General features: G+C 32.2%; 2 protein-coding genes across 2 annotated transcripts; one reads left to right on the top strand and one right to left on the bottom strand.

Moving 5' to 3' along the window:
- Positions 1–5,873: 5,873 nt before the first annotated feature.
- LOC11422444 (pentatricopeptide repeat-containing protein At1g12300, mitochondrial) lies at positions 5,874–6,731 on the top strand. Its single transcript, XM_024778627.1, has one exon. It carries the CDS (start codon positions 5,874–5,876, stop codon positions 6,729–6,731), a length of 858 nt encoding a protein of 285 aa, XP_024634395.1.
- Positions 6,732–7,251: 520 nt separating this feature from the next.
- Positions 7,252–11,712, bottom strand: LOC11417863 (disease resistance protein RPM1). The gene is made up of 3 exons (XM_003588950.4): positions 10,836–11,712; positions 7,741–9,803; positions 7,252–7,540 (listed from the first exon to the last, which is right to left on the bottom strand). The coding sequence occupies exons 1-2, from the start codon at positions 11,623–11,625 to the stop codon at positions 7,756–7,758; spliced, it is 2,838 nt and encodes a 945-aa protein (XP_003588998.1). The 5' UTR covers positions 11,626–11,712; the 3' UTR covers positions 7,252–7,540; positions 7,741–7,755.
- Between the last annotated feature and the right edge of the window lie 429 nt (positions 11,713–12,141).

Raw genomic sequence — 12,141 nt, 5'->3', positions numbered from 1 at the left:
TGTTTTTTAAGAAATGAATGAGTAAGTATTGTTGTGGGGTGAGATCGAAGATTTATTTTTTAGATCTAGTGGTGGAAAAGGGTAGGTAGTTGGTGAATATGCCACACAACTTTGAAAGAAAACGACAGATTGAATATTATCATAGGAAAAAAAACACCACAAGTATGGAAGATATGAATGAATGGAAGGAATTAAAGATGTGAGGATTGAGATTCAGTGGAAGGCATTAAAAGGGTAATGTTAATTTTATTATTTTTTTGGGTGTGAAAAGTATGAAAATTGCAGGATTCTGATGATGAGGTGTTGTTTTGGTGGCAGATTCTGTTTCACAATAGGCTTATCTTTTTGTGTCTCACTAAGATGAGGAAAAAAACAAAAGGGGATGATTTGTGAGGGGTGGGATTTTTGTGGTAAATTTAATGGATTTTATGGAAAGTGAATGGAGTGTGGAAGGACACGGTATATTGATGAATAGGGTAAGTATCACAATCAGAATGTGAGGTTTTTGATTCAGTTAGTCACTTCTTTTAATTCTGGGTAGGATATTCTCAATTTGGTGAATTAATTGTGGCCAACACATATATACATTCTTGAGTATTATATTTTTATAAATACAACTACAAGGGAGGTCTTTAGACCAAACTACATACGAACGCACCATTAAAATAGACATTGACTACATCATGTCATAAAAGGTTAACACAACCCGACGATAGATAATCTAAATAATAAGTAATGTAGGTATTGAAAGAGCATAATCCGCAAGTTAAAGATACTGCAATAGCCGAGTCAGATTCCAGAGAAAGCGTTTGATATCCCAAAGAAAAAATATATCTTTACCAGATTTTTTTTTTGGACAAATGCAATAAATTTTGGGTGTAAAAAAATTAAAAACTTAATATATAAACTTTATTTCATGTTAGAATTATATTTTTTTAACAAGTTTTATGTTATAATTATTGTGTGTTGGGTCATGACTCATGAGGAGAAATCGGTTGATGGATCATCACAATGAATTTTAAACAATCACGGAAATAAGTTGAATATCATATTAATTCAAAACCTAAAGATATCAAGTATGTGATGTTTTGATTTAGGTATAGAGATTCTTCCTTTAATTATAGGTAGGATATTTTTTAGATATGTGCCTGAGCAACACTGTCTTGCCAACGGATATCCAAATGTGGATTCTTAGGGAATATTGAACTCACTAACACTCACTATTATTGCTGATGATAATTTTTTTTAATTACGTTAATTTGTGCTCTTAAAGGTGCGTTTGATTTGTTTAAAATTGCAGCACAGGACAATACAAATATATTTGCCCATCGTTTGATTTAAAAAAGGCAACAATGGACAGCACAAAATAAGAAGCGAGGGACTGGACAACCACCGTTTTATTGTACCGCACCAAAGCAGTGGACAAAGTTTTGTCCCGAGTTCAATTAAGTGCAAAATACTATTTTATCACTGTAGTTAGATCTCTTGTTTTTTTCTTCTTATTCGTACGTGTGTGTTACGATGATGATTATCATGTCGGTTTTTTTTTTTTTTTGGTGTTAAAAGCTATGTAATATAATGTAGTTTTGCTAAAAAAAAGTAATGTAGTTGATATATATATAGATGTGGTAATCATTCAAATAAAAAATGAAAGCTCGTTGCTTTTTGTTTTCCTATAATTGGAGCATCTAAGCTCTATCCTTTTATTAATTAAACCCAACTGAATTCATTTGTTCCGAGCCAACAATTCAAACGAAAATTTGAGCCGGGTCCAATAATTTTTTTTAGAATTCACCATTGATACGACATGCTGCTTTTTTCATTCATTCCTTTCTGGATCAGTCGTGGTCTTACAAACCCTACCGATGGTATGGATGAACCAATTAGTTCATAGAAATGTGTAAAAAATGGAGTCGCACTTAAAAGCCGAGTACTCTACCATTGAGTTAACAACCCTAAAAAAATAATAATAGAAGGATGTGTATATCCAATCGAAATAAAAAAAAGATAGAATTCTTTCATATTAAAAAAGGTTGCATATTACATTAAATTACAATGAAAAAACTTATACAAACTAAATACAACAATCCATTATTTGATGAAGTACAAATAAATCTATGTAACATGAGTCAATCTATCATTTTATTCACGATCGTATTATATTTGTTTGATATACTGTTGTCAATGTTGAAAAAAAAATACAATAGAGAAAACAAATATAAAAATATTTCTATTTTAATTTTTTTTTAATATAACTTATTTCTATTTAATTCATTCATTCTATTATATTATGATATTCAATTAGAATGCTATTATATATATATATATATATATATATATATATATATATATATATATAAACATGTTTATCAAGTTAAAATTGTTTAAATAATTTTTATGTGTATTGGAAATATTGGAAAAATAAATAAAATAGTTTTAAAGTTGCAAAAGTTGTTGTGTCTTTTACATAGTGAAAAATCAAACATTGCATATCATAAAGGGTATTATAGTAAATTTTCAATTATTTTGTCCTGTGCATTAACATATCAAATAAGGTAGGATTAAAAATTGCATGTCCTATGCATCGACTGCCAAACACGAAGCATGACAAAAAATTGTCCTGTAACTCGGTTTCGATTACTTGTTCAGTACTGTTCTGTCCAATATCCAACCTTTTACAAATCAAACACACCCTAAAGATTATTCATCTGAATTGATACCAATTAAAATTATTTATTTTTTGATGAATAATATCTGCAAACGAATCAAAATCAACATAATCATCGTAAGATCAATAAGTAAGATCAATACTATACCTTTTACTTGTTACAATTGTATATACTTTCACACATGCATACATATCTTTCGATATGAACGAGGTTGAAGTGCTATATACTACGTATACAAGACACTGGTTCACGCACACCAAAATAATAAAAGGAAAAAAAGAAAAAGGAAAACTTTTCATTAATTTTTTTTTGGTACAAAGAAAACTTTTTATTTTATTTAGACTGACACAGCGTACAAAAGAATCTCAGATGCATAGAAATAAAAATAATCGCATTTGGCCAAGGGAGGTAGGTGAGGGTAAAGAGTTAATCACCAGTGCACATTATGCAAATCATTATGCTTAATTAACAATTAAAGGGTTGGTATGTTTGTTGATTTAATTGAATTAAGGGGTTAGGTATGGATAGTATTTGCCATTGTTTCTACCAACTCAACATGGATGCCTAAATATCAAAACGAAATTTGAGAATTGAGCTTTTTGATTAGTTGATTTTAGTGGATTTCCTTTTTATACTCCCATGGTTTCTCTAAATACAAAAATGATTTACATCGGTCAACTTGTTAAAATATAAGAGGTTGTCCTAGTTGTTGGATTCACACAGTATAAAAAAGCGGAGAACTTGAAATCCAAACTAAAAAAAAAAACATTCACTTTTATATCAAGTTATGTTGTTTTACAAATGTGAGTTATATGTCCTACATTAGATAAAAGAGTAAATGTTGAACACATTAGAAGTAAGATGATCTATAAGATTTTAGATAAGAGTGTGATGTCTCTCTTACTTGTGGTTGTTCTAGCCTCGATGTGGGCGGTCCCCGCATTTCTTATTCAAATACTAAATACTTATTTAATTCTTAAGACCGGTTATGATCTGAATGCCATAACCTTTACTACACTTAGAGGTGGAGCTGCCTATGGGCCAGGGTGGACTACGGCCCACCCCAACCCTAAAAATCAATTTTAATAGGTATATTCACATATTAGAATATGAAATTATGTTATATACTAGACTTTCCACCCGTGCTGCCGCACGGGTCATATACATTGTAGATATAGTAGACAAAAACAAATCTCAATGCATATCAAAGAGAATGAAATATGTGGTCCCAAATATATGCAGATGTTGGAATTCGAACCTCAGACACCACGCTTATTCACCAAAAAAATATTAATTTTTATCAATCGTGTGTTACTTCATTCTTTTGTTAAAATTATATGTCAATATTATATTATTGGTATGTTACTTCATATTTTTCTTTTTTTTTTTGAAAAAATGTTACTTCATTCTTTTGTAAAAATTATATGTTAATGTTATATTATGTACCTAAAAATAGTTCATTCTTAACCTCAACATGTAAAATGTTTTATTTAAATAATTTTCCTTTTATCGAATATTTGGCCTTTACCGTAAATGATACCCTTTAACTGTTTGTTGAAATGTTTCTTCCACCTGTTTATATAGATTGCAAAATTCAGGTGCATTTTGTGGTAAATATTTAACAAAGAGAGTTCATTTCTAATTTGGATGAAAAGTGTAATATTAACAAAAAAAAATGTTGCTATAATCTTTCAAAACCCTTTTATTCCAATAGGGCGATTTGTTTTGTTGAAGAAATAGGGCGATTTGTTTTGAAGAAATAGGGGAAATAAAGCGATGCCGATTTGCTTTGTTCATGAAAATAGGAGATTAGGTGTGAGCATTAGCGTTGTTCATGAAAATAGAAGATTAGGTGTGAGCATTAGGGTTAAAACGGTAAAATTATGCAACAAGATTTAGGTTAAAATTAGGGCTCATGAAAATATGAGATTAGGTGTGAGCATTAGGGTTGTTCATGAAAATATAAGATTAGGTGTGAGCATTAGGGTTAAAACGGTAAAATTATGCAACAGGGTTTAGGTTAAAATTAGGGCTCATGAAAATATGAGATTAGGTGTGAGCATTAGGGTTGTTCATGAAAATATAAGATTAGGTGTGAGCATAAGGGTTAAAACGGTAAAATTATGCAATAGGATTTAGGTTAAAATTAGGGCTTATGGGTTACCTTTAATATATAAGAAGATTAGGTGAGAGCAATAGGATTGTTCATGAAAATAGGAGATTAGGTGTGAACATTAGGGTTAAAACAGTAAAATTATGCAATAGGGTTTAGGTTAAAATTAGGGCTTACTTGTTAACTTTAATATATAAGAAGATTAGGAGAGAGCATTAGGATTGTTCATGAAAATAGGAGATTAGGTGTGAACATTAGGGTTAAAACAGTAAAATTATGCAATAGGGTTTAGGTTAAAATTAGGGCTTACATGTTAACTTTAATATATAAGAAGATTGTTCATGAAAATAGGAGATTAGGTGTGAACATTAGGGTTAAAACAGTAAAATTATGCAATAGGATTTAGGTTAAAATTAGGGCTTACTTGTTAACTTTAATATATAAGAAGATATATATATAATATGTTGCGTTAGATATATTAGATCAAAAGTGCGGTGTAATGGTTTAGGGGAGGTGTTTTGCAGTTTCTTGTTCGCAGTTCGACTCTTGCTTGCCTGCTAACATCAACAAGATCTTATCCAGTAGGACAACAACTATGGTTTAACTTGATTTTGATTATTATATATATAATGCTATATTGCTCACCAATAAAAAAAACACATTTTTTTTTTCCAATTAAAAGTACATGTGTAATAAAGTAAAATTATATAATATTTATGTTAAAATACTCTTAAAACATTGGTTTAAATAATGTTCTATGAAAAAAAAATTAATAGTCATTCGAATTAATTAATAAAAACATATAAATTTACACCTTTCGTGAAAACAAATATAAATTTACATCTATTAAAACAATTGACTCACCCTCAAAATTATTTCCAGCTCCGCCACTTACTACACCCATAAAGGGTATATGTCAAACAGGTGATATCCAGCGAGCATTGAATTTTCACTACAAGGTGGTGGTAGCCCGGGGATTTGACGTAGACCATTATAGTTATGGGACGTTAATCAATGGTTTATGTAAAGTTGGAGGAGATACAAGAGCAGCTTTACAATTGCTGCGACAAGCTTTTGAACCTGATGTGGTAATGTACACTACGGTTATTGACAATATGTGCAAAGATACATTTGTTAATGATGCTTTTGATTTATATTATGAAATGGTTGCTAGCGGAATTTCTCCTAATGTTGTCACTTATACTGCTTTAATTGATGGTTTTTGCGTTGTTGGTAAATTGGAAGAAGCGTTGGGTTTGTTTAAAAAAATGATATCGGAAAACATTAACCCGAATGTGTATACTTTTAATGGATTGGTAGATGCCTTTTGTAAGGAAGGAAAGATAGAAGAAGCTAAAAATGTGCTCAATACGATGATGGAAAAAGATTTAAAATCCGATGTTGTTGCTTATAGCTCTTTAATGAATGGATATTGCCTTGTTAATGAAGTGTTCAAGGCCCAAAGTATATTCAAAACTATGGCTGAAAGGGAATTGTCTTATGACGTTCGTAGCTACAATATCATGATTAATGAATTTTGTAAAATGAAAATGGTGGATGAAGCCATCAAACTCTTTGAAGAAATGCCTCTCAAACAAATATTTCCTGACGTGGTAACTTACCATACCCTTATTGATGGTTTGTGCAAATCCGGGAGATTATCATATGCTATGGAACTTGTTGATGAAATGGATGATAGAGGTGAACCACCTAATATAATTACTTATTGTCCTATAGTGGATGTTTTATGCAAAAACCATGATGGTGTTCTAAGTTCTGGAAAATCTTTACCGTCTTGTGGTTTATCATTCTCTAATAAAGCATTTTCTAGTTCTTCTAAACTTTCGTTATTCCTAAATGTTATTGAGCCAAAGGAACTCGGTACAAAGGCCATAGAATCTGCTTCACTATTGGTCCTTGCACTAGCTTTCACACCAGCAGAATGTTGATTATTTCAGCTAGCATACAAGGAATGCTTGTGCTTTCACTATTTGGGAGCACTAAAGTGTCACAAACTACTTCCTGCAAGATATAAATCAAATTAAGCGGGTAAGCAACATGTGCTCCAAGTAAAGGCAAATCGGTGTATTTATAAGCTTATGAAGGAGAAGGGCACTAGAGTATATGTTCCTTTATTGGTGAAACCAAACTAATATTCAATGCATTCTCATATTCAACCAATCTTCCAACATAAGCTTATAAATTACCCTGAACACTCTCATAAGTAATAAACTTCTCAAACAGTAGGCAAGGGTGGACAGGGAGCTGCATGGGGCACTCTTTGGTTACGTAGATCTGTCGATTAATGGATTTAAATCAGGAAGTGAAGGTCAGTCATGCGTAGCGAGAGGCAAATCAATGTGTTGATGTGCTTGTAAATTTAAGATGTTCTTTCAGTCACACTGTAATGTTTTATGATTCATATCCAAGCGAGAGTAATCTCGAGGGATTTGCGTAGCCCATTGAAGATTGTCAAATTAATATTTAAGCAGAATTAAACACAAGGTACCGAGACTCAATTTTCTTCATAAACATAAACACAATTGGCATACAACAAGCCATAAAGAAAATCTCCCAGATTACATTGTAAATATCAAAGAAAATCACAAAGTTCATCTATAATCTGCTTTTGCAGCAGTATGGCCCCCGGAATTCACTTTATTTGGGGATTGAAAAGCGCACCAAAAATATGAATGAATGAAGAAACTGTAAAATATTGAGAATCTGAAACTTCCAAGTTCCATCCACATTGAGAAGCCTACAAATATATATGGAGCAAAATCAAAACGAGAGGGAGTTACATATATGAATGATTCTACTTTACAGAAGAATTTTATAAACATGTGGCTTCGCCAAAAACTCATGAAAAATTGCAATATAGAAGACAAACTTTGCCTTGATAATTATAAAGTATTATACTACATACAAATATGCTATATAATTAGACGAAAATGATACCTTTCAACTTCTGATTCATGTACTCCTTGGATGACGAATAGTGCGATAGCTGAATTCTACAGAATTTGAACCAACCTTCTCTACAACAGTTACCATTTTCACATGTTCAATGACCCAGTTCTTCGGTCCACCATTTGGATCAATGCTTTGGTTGAACTCATAAGGCATATTAACCAAACGCAGAGTTTCAAGGCTCTTTAGTAGATGAAAATCAGAGGGAATCTCACTTAGTTTGGGAATAGACACCATTTCAATTAGTTTAAGGGCAGGTAAAGTTCCGTTGTCTATTAAAATGGAATTCAAGTTATTCAACTGCACAAGATATAGTTTGTTCAACTTCTTAAACCCAACTTGGAAGTGCAACATTTCTCCATCATATGCATCGCACACAATTGCAAGACGCAGCAAGTTTGGCAAATCTTTGAGTAACTTTAAAGGATCGTCCTTCAACTTGGAAAAGCGAATCGACAGTCTAACAAGTTGTTCAAGTCTTGGAACCCAATTTGGAAGCTTTTCTAAACGACCGAACAAGTGAAGTTGTCTAAGTTGAGGTAGAGATGAAATAAATTGCAAGTCTATGACTTCATTTTCATTTATTGCACTAATATGAAGTGATTCAAGGCATTTCATTTCCTCTATTGACTCACAAAGAGCATTTCCATATTCTCTCTTTACATTCTTTAATCCCAACTTCCTTAATTGTTTAAGCTTTTTTAACTCTGCAATTAGTTCTAACCCACCATGGTCTACCTCCACATGATAAAGTTTTTGCAACACTGTCATGCTTCCAACACCTTGAATTATTCTCACCCCACTTTCACCACTAATTCTTAAATGTGCTCTTCTGTTGTAAACTAAAAGATGACGCAACTTTGTAAGCTTATTTATTTCAATCGGTAAGTCGTGAATTAGTGTTCCCTTTAGGTCCAAGGTTTCTAGATTATGTAGTTTGCCAATGGATTTAGGAAGATTCTTGACATTGGTATATCTTAAGCTCAAATACTTTAAGTGAAACATATTTCCAAGATCATCAGGAATATAGTCCAACCAAGTACCTTCCAAGTCCAATACTTTCAAAAGCTTAGACTTTGCAAAGAACCTACTCCCAAAGTAATCAGATAATTTTATTAAAGCATCGAATATATATAGGGAGCGTATGGGGAAGTTTTCAATGCTCCTTAGCACATTCTTGGAACTGGTATTTATAGCCAATCTCCTAATAATCATTGCATCAGAGATTTGTTCATGACCATCTTCATCCATCACATGACAAAAACTCAAATCCTTCATTTTTCTCATGATCATTTCTCGTAACAAATCATGGATTCGACAGCTTGTCGCTTTACCATCATAGTGAACACGGGAGACATGAACCAAACTTCTGTGGATCAACTCTGTCAAATATTCCTCTCCAACTTCCTCCAAAGATTTTCCCACTTCATGTTTAACAAACCCCTCTGCTATCCATTGCCGAATCAACCTTGAACTCCGAATTGAGTAATCTTCTGGGTATATACCAAAATACAAGACACATGACTTCAAATAATGTGGCAAGTCATCATAACTCATGCCTAAAATTCTTGTTATATTAGCTAAATGTGGATTACGGTCTAACTCCGAACTTAGATTTTGGCATAGTTTTTTCCACTCAGAAACAGTTTTATCTTTAGTTGACAAGAGACCTCCTATAGCCACAATTGCAAGCGGTAACCCCTCACATTTTTGAACAATTTCCTTAGACATATCTTCGAGCTCTGGTGGACAATTTCCACTGAAACCAAATCGAAACGCCTTGTTACAAATGAGTTCCCATGATTTGTTTGGAGACAAGGGTTGCAACTTGTGCACTTGAACAACCGAATCTTTCCTACAATAGTTGGCAACATCCAAATTCCTGGTTGTGATCATTATCCTACTTCCTAACTTATTATCTGGTGTGGCAAGTTGGATCTCATCCCAAAAATCTACTTTCCATACATCATCAAAGTAAACCACATACCTCTTATTCTTCAAGTAAGACCTTGCAAAATTAATGAGTGACGTCTTGTCCATCGTGTTTATACCTATTCGAAAAATAAATAGAGCAACCGATTTTTAAAGCAAAAGTGAGGTCAGAGGAGAACAAATAGTGTAATTTTATTCATTTTTCAGAGCCAAATTAAGAAACACACAACCATCAAAAAGACATCATAACTCTTTAAGTTATGATCTCAACACTTCAAACTTCTTTGAAAAAGCATATGCCATTATGTTTGTAATTTGACATTCTGCATCGCAATGCTCCTAACAAATTTTCTATTTGGCATAATGTTTCACCTTGATGTATTTTGATTTGCTTAATTCATCAACGATGATTGATGAATATAGTTCTATATAAAATTTTTTATTCATATTGTCTTTAATTATAAAAGTAGGTTATACATAAACACTTGTATAATAATAACTTATGCAATAAGTGCTTTATTACTGTCTACCTAAATGCATTGGCAGTTTTTCTATAAACTCCCACTTCATACATATAATTCACGACTGCGTAACATGGAATCACTAATTAACTTATCTATATCGAAGAATCATGCTGCATTTACAAATATGTCCAAGGAATGTTATAAACTTCTCTGTTCCATAATTTTTTGTTCATATGTTGAGTCCCGTTTACCTTAAATTTAATTTCTAAGTAATTTTATTGGTAAATTTTTTACTTATTATACAAGCATATTGATAACAGTTGCTGCCTTGAGCTTTGATCACTGGATAGGGCCAGCAATCAGAACAGAATGTCACTTTCAAGTTTCAGGTAAATTAGGGTCCTGTTCGGCTAAACAATTTAATTTACAACATACACCATAAGTGCTTATCATGATACGTGTTTATGTATAAGCTATTTCTACAACAAAAGATACAATAAAGTTAAATTATTTTCGTATAAGCTATAACTATGTTTATAAGCTATCTTAAATAACTTAAGAAAATAAGCAGAAAGCTGCCTATGAACATGTCAAGCAGACCCTAGTTCTAAGAGTCAAGACACAAATAAACATAAATGTGAACACAAACAAAAAATACCTAAAATAATGAGAAATTTATAACAATACCTTGAGGAAGAGGCTCTTTAGTTTCTTCAGAAAACTGCATCATCATGCTTCTCAACAAGGCTTCAACACTATACGATTGAGAAACCACCAGAAATGCACGACAATCAAAGTAACCTTTCAGTTGTTGATTATCAAAAACATTTTTAGCAAGAGTTGTTTTCCCAAGTCCCCCCATTCCAACCACCGAAATCACACTCCGAGTTCTTTCTTCTTCATCAACCAACCAATCAACAATTTCGTCTCTAGGCTTCTCAAACCCAACAATTTCACCTTCTTCAACAAAAAGTGAAGCAAGTCGATCAGGATCGCGCCACTTAACCATAACACAATCTTCTACAATCGACGATCCTCGTTGTTCAGAGCGTTGAAAATTGTACCTTTCACTTCTTTCTTTGATTCCATGAATTGTTAATTTGATCTCTTGAATCTCACACGCTACTCGATGACGAGGTTTTAAGGTTTTCCATTTCATCAATCCAACAACATTATGAAGTTTGCCTATGAATCCATCATGATGATCATGATGATGGTGATGAGCCACATCCATGATGTATGCATCAATGACATCTTCTATGTGAAAAGATAATTCTCTTAACTGTTTCACCCAAATTTGAATGCTTACTTCATCCGAAGTGGCTCTTTTATCAGCATCTTTTAAGAAAGCGCGAACGAATTCTAGTTCATTCTTAACGTCTTCAAAGTCTCTACGGACATGTTTTAGTAATCTTGTTTCATCTTTTAGAAGTTGGTATACTTGTCTCAAGACAAACCATACTGCAGTTTCTGCCATCTTGTAGTTTTGAATTTTCTAACAACAAAAGTTGAAGCAATTTCAAGTTGATGATTACAGCTAGCTAGCAAGTTTTGAGTTAGACTTCAGAGTTTGCATTGTTTTTTTTGTTTGACTTTTCTTATGAAGAATTTTTCTATTTTTGTTTGACTGTAAATCATTAATATTTCCATTTGATTATTGAGCTTACACGTTAGAAAATCATTCGGAAATGAAAAATAATTCATAGATGTAAAATATTTCCATTTGATTTTTATTGGCACAGACAATGTATTCTAATATGTAAGGGTTGATTTTTAAACTCTGAACACCTTATTTATTCATCTAGTATAATCCTTTTTGCTAACTTACTCTTTCAAATAGGAGTACAATATCATTCCCAAACTTAAATGAAGGAGAAAAAAATTAATCTAACTACTAATATTCATCATTAAAAAAAATTATAGCAATTAAGAAGTAAGCTTTCATTGCTCTAATTTACCACTATATTGTTTATTCACATGTATTAAGACCATC

This window comes from Medicago truncatula, chromosome 1 (genome assembly GCF_003473485.1).
Source record: "Medicago truncatula cultivar Jemalong A17 chromosome 1, MtrunA17r5.0-ANR, whole genome shotgun sequence".
NCBI classification, from domain to species: domain Eukaryota; kingdom Viridiplantae; phylum Streptophyta; class Magnoliopsida; order Fabales; family Fabaceae; genus Medicago; species Medicago truncatula.
The sequence above is the reverse complement of the archived record's forward strand: the minus strand, read 5'-3'. Positions and strand labels throughout refer to the sequence as shown.

Coding starts and splice junctions, on each gene's coding strand:
- LOC11422444 (XM_024778627.1), top strand. CDS start 5,874: ATGTACACTACGGTTATTGACAATATGTGCAAAGATACATTTGTTAAT.
- LOC11417863 (XM_003588950.4), bottom strand. CDS start 11,625: ATGGCAGAAACTGCAGTATGGTTTGTCTTGAGACAAGTATACCAACTT. Junction 9,804..10,835: donor TAAAGAGCCTCTTCCTCAAG/GTATTGTTATAA, acceptor TTTTTCGAATAG/GTATAAACACGATGGACAAG.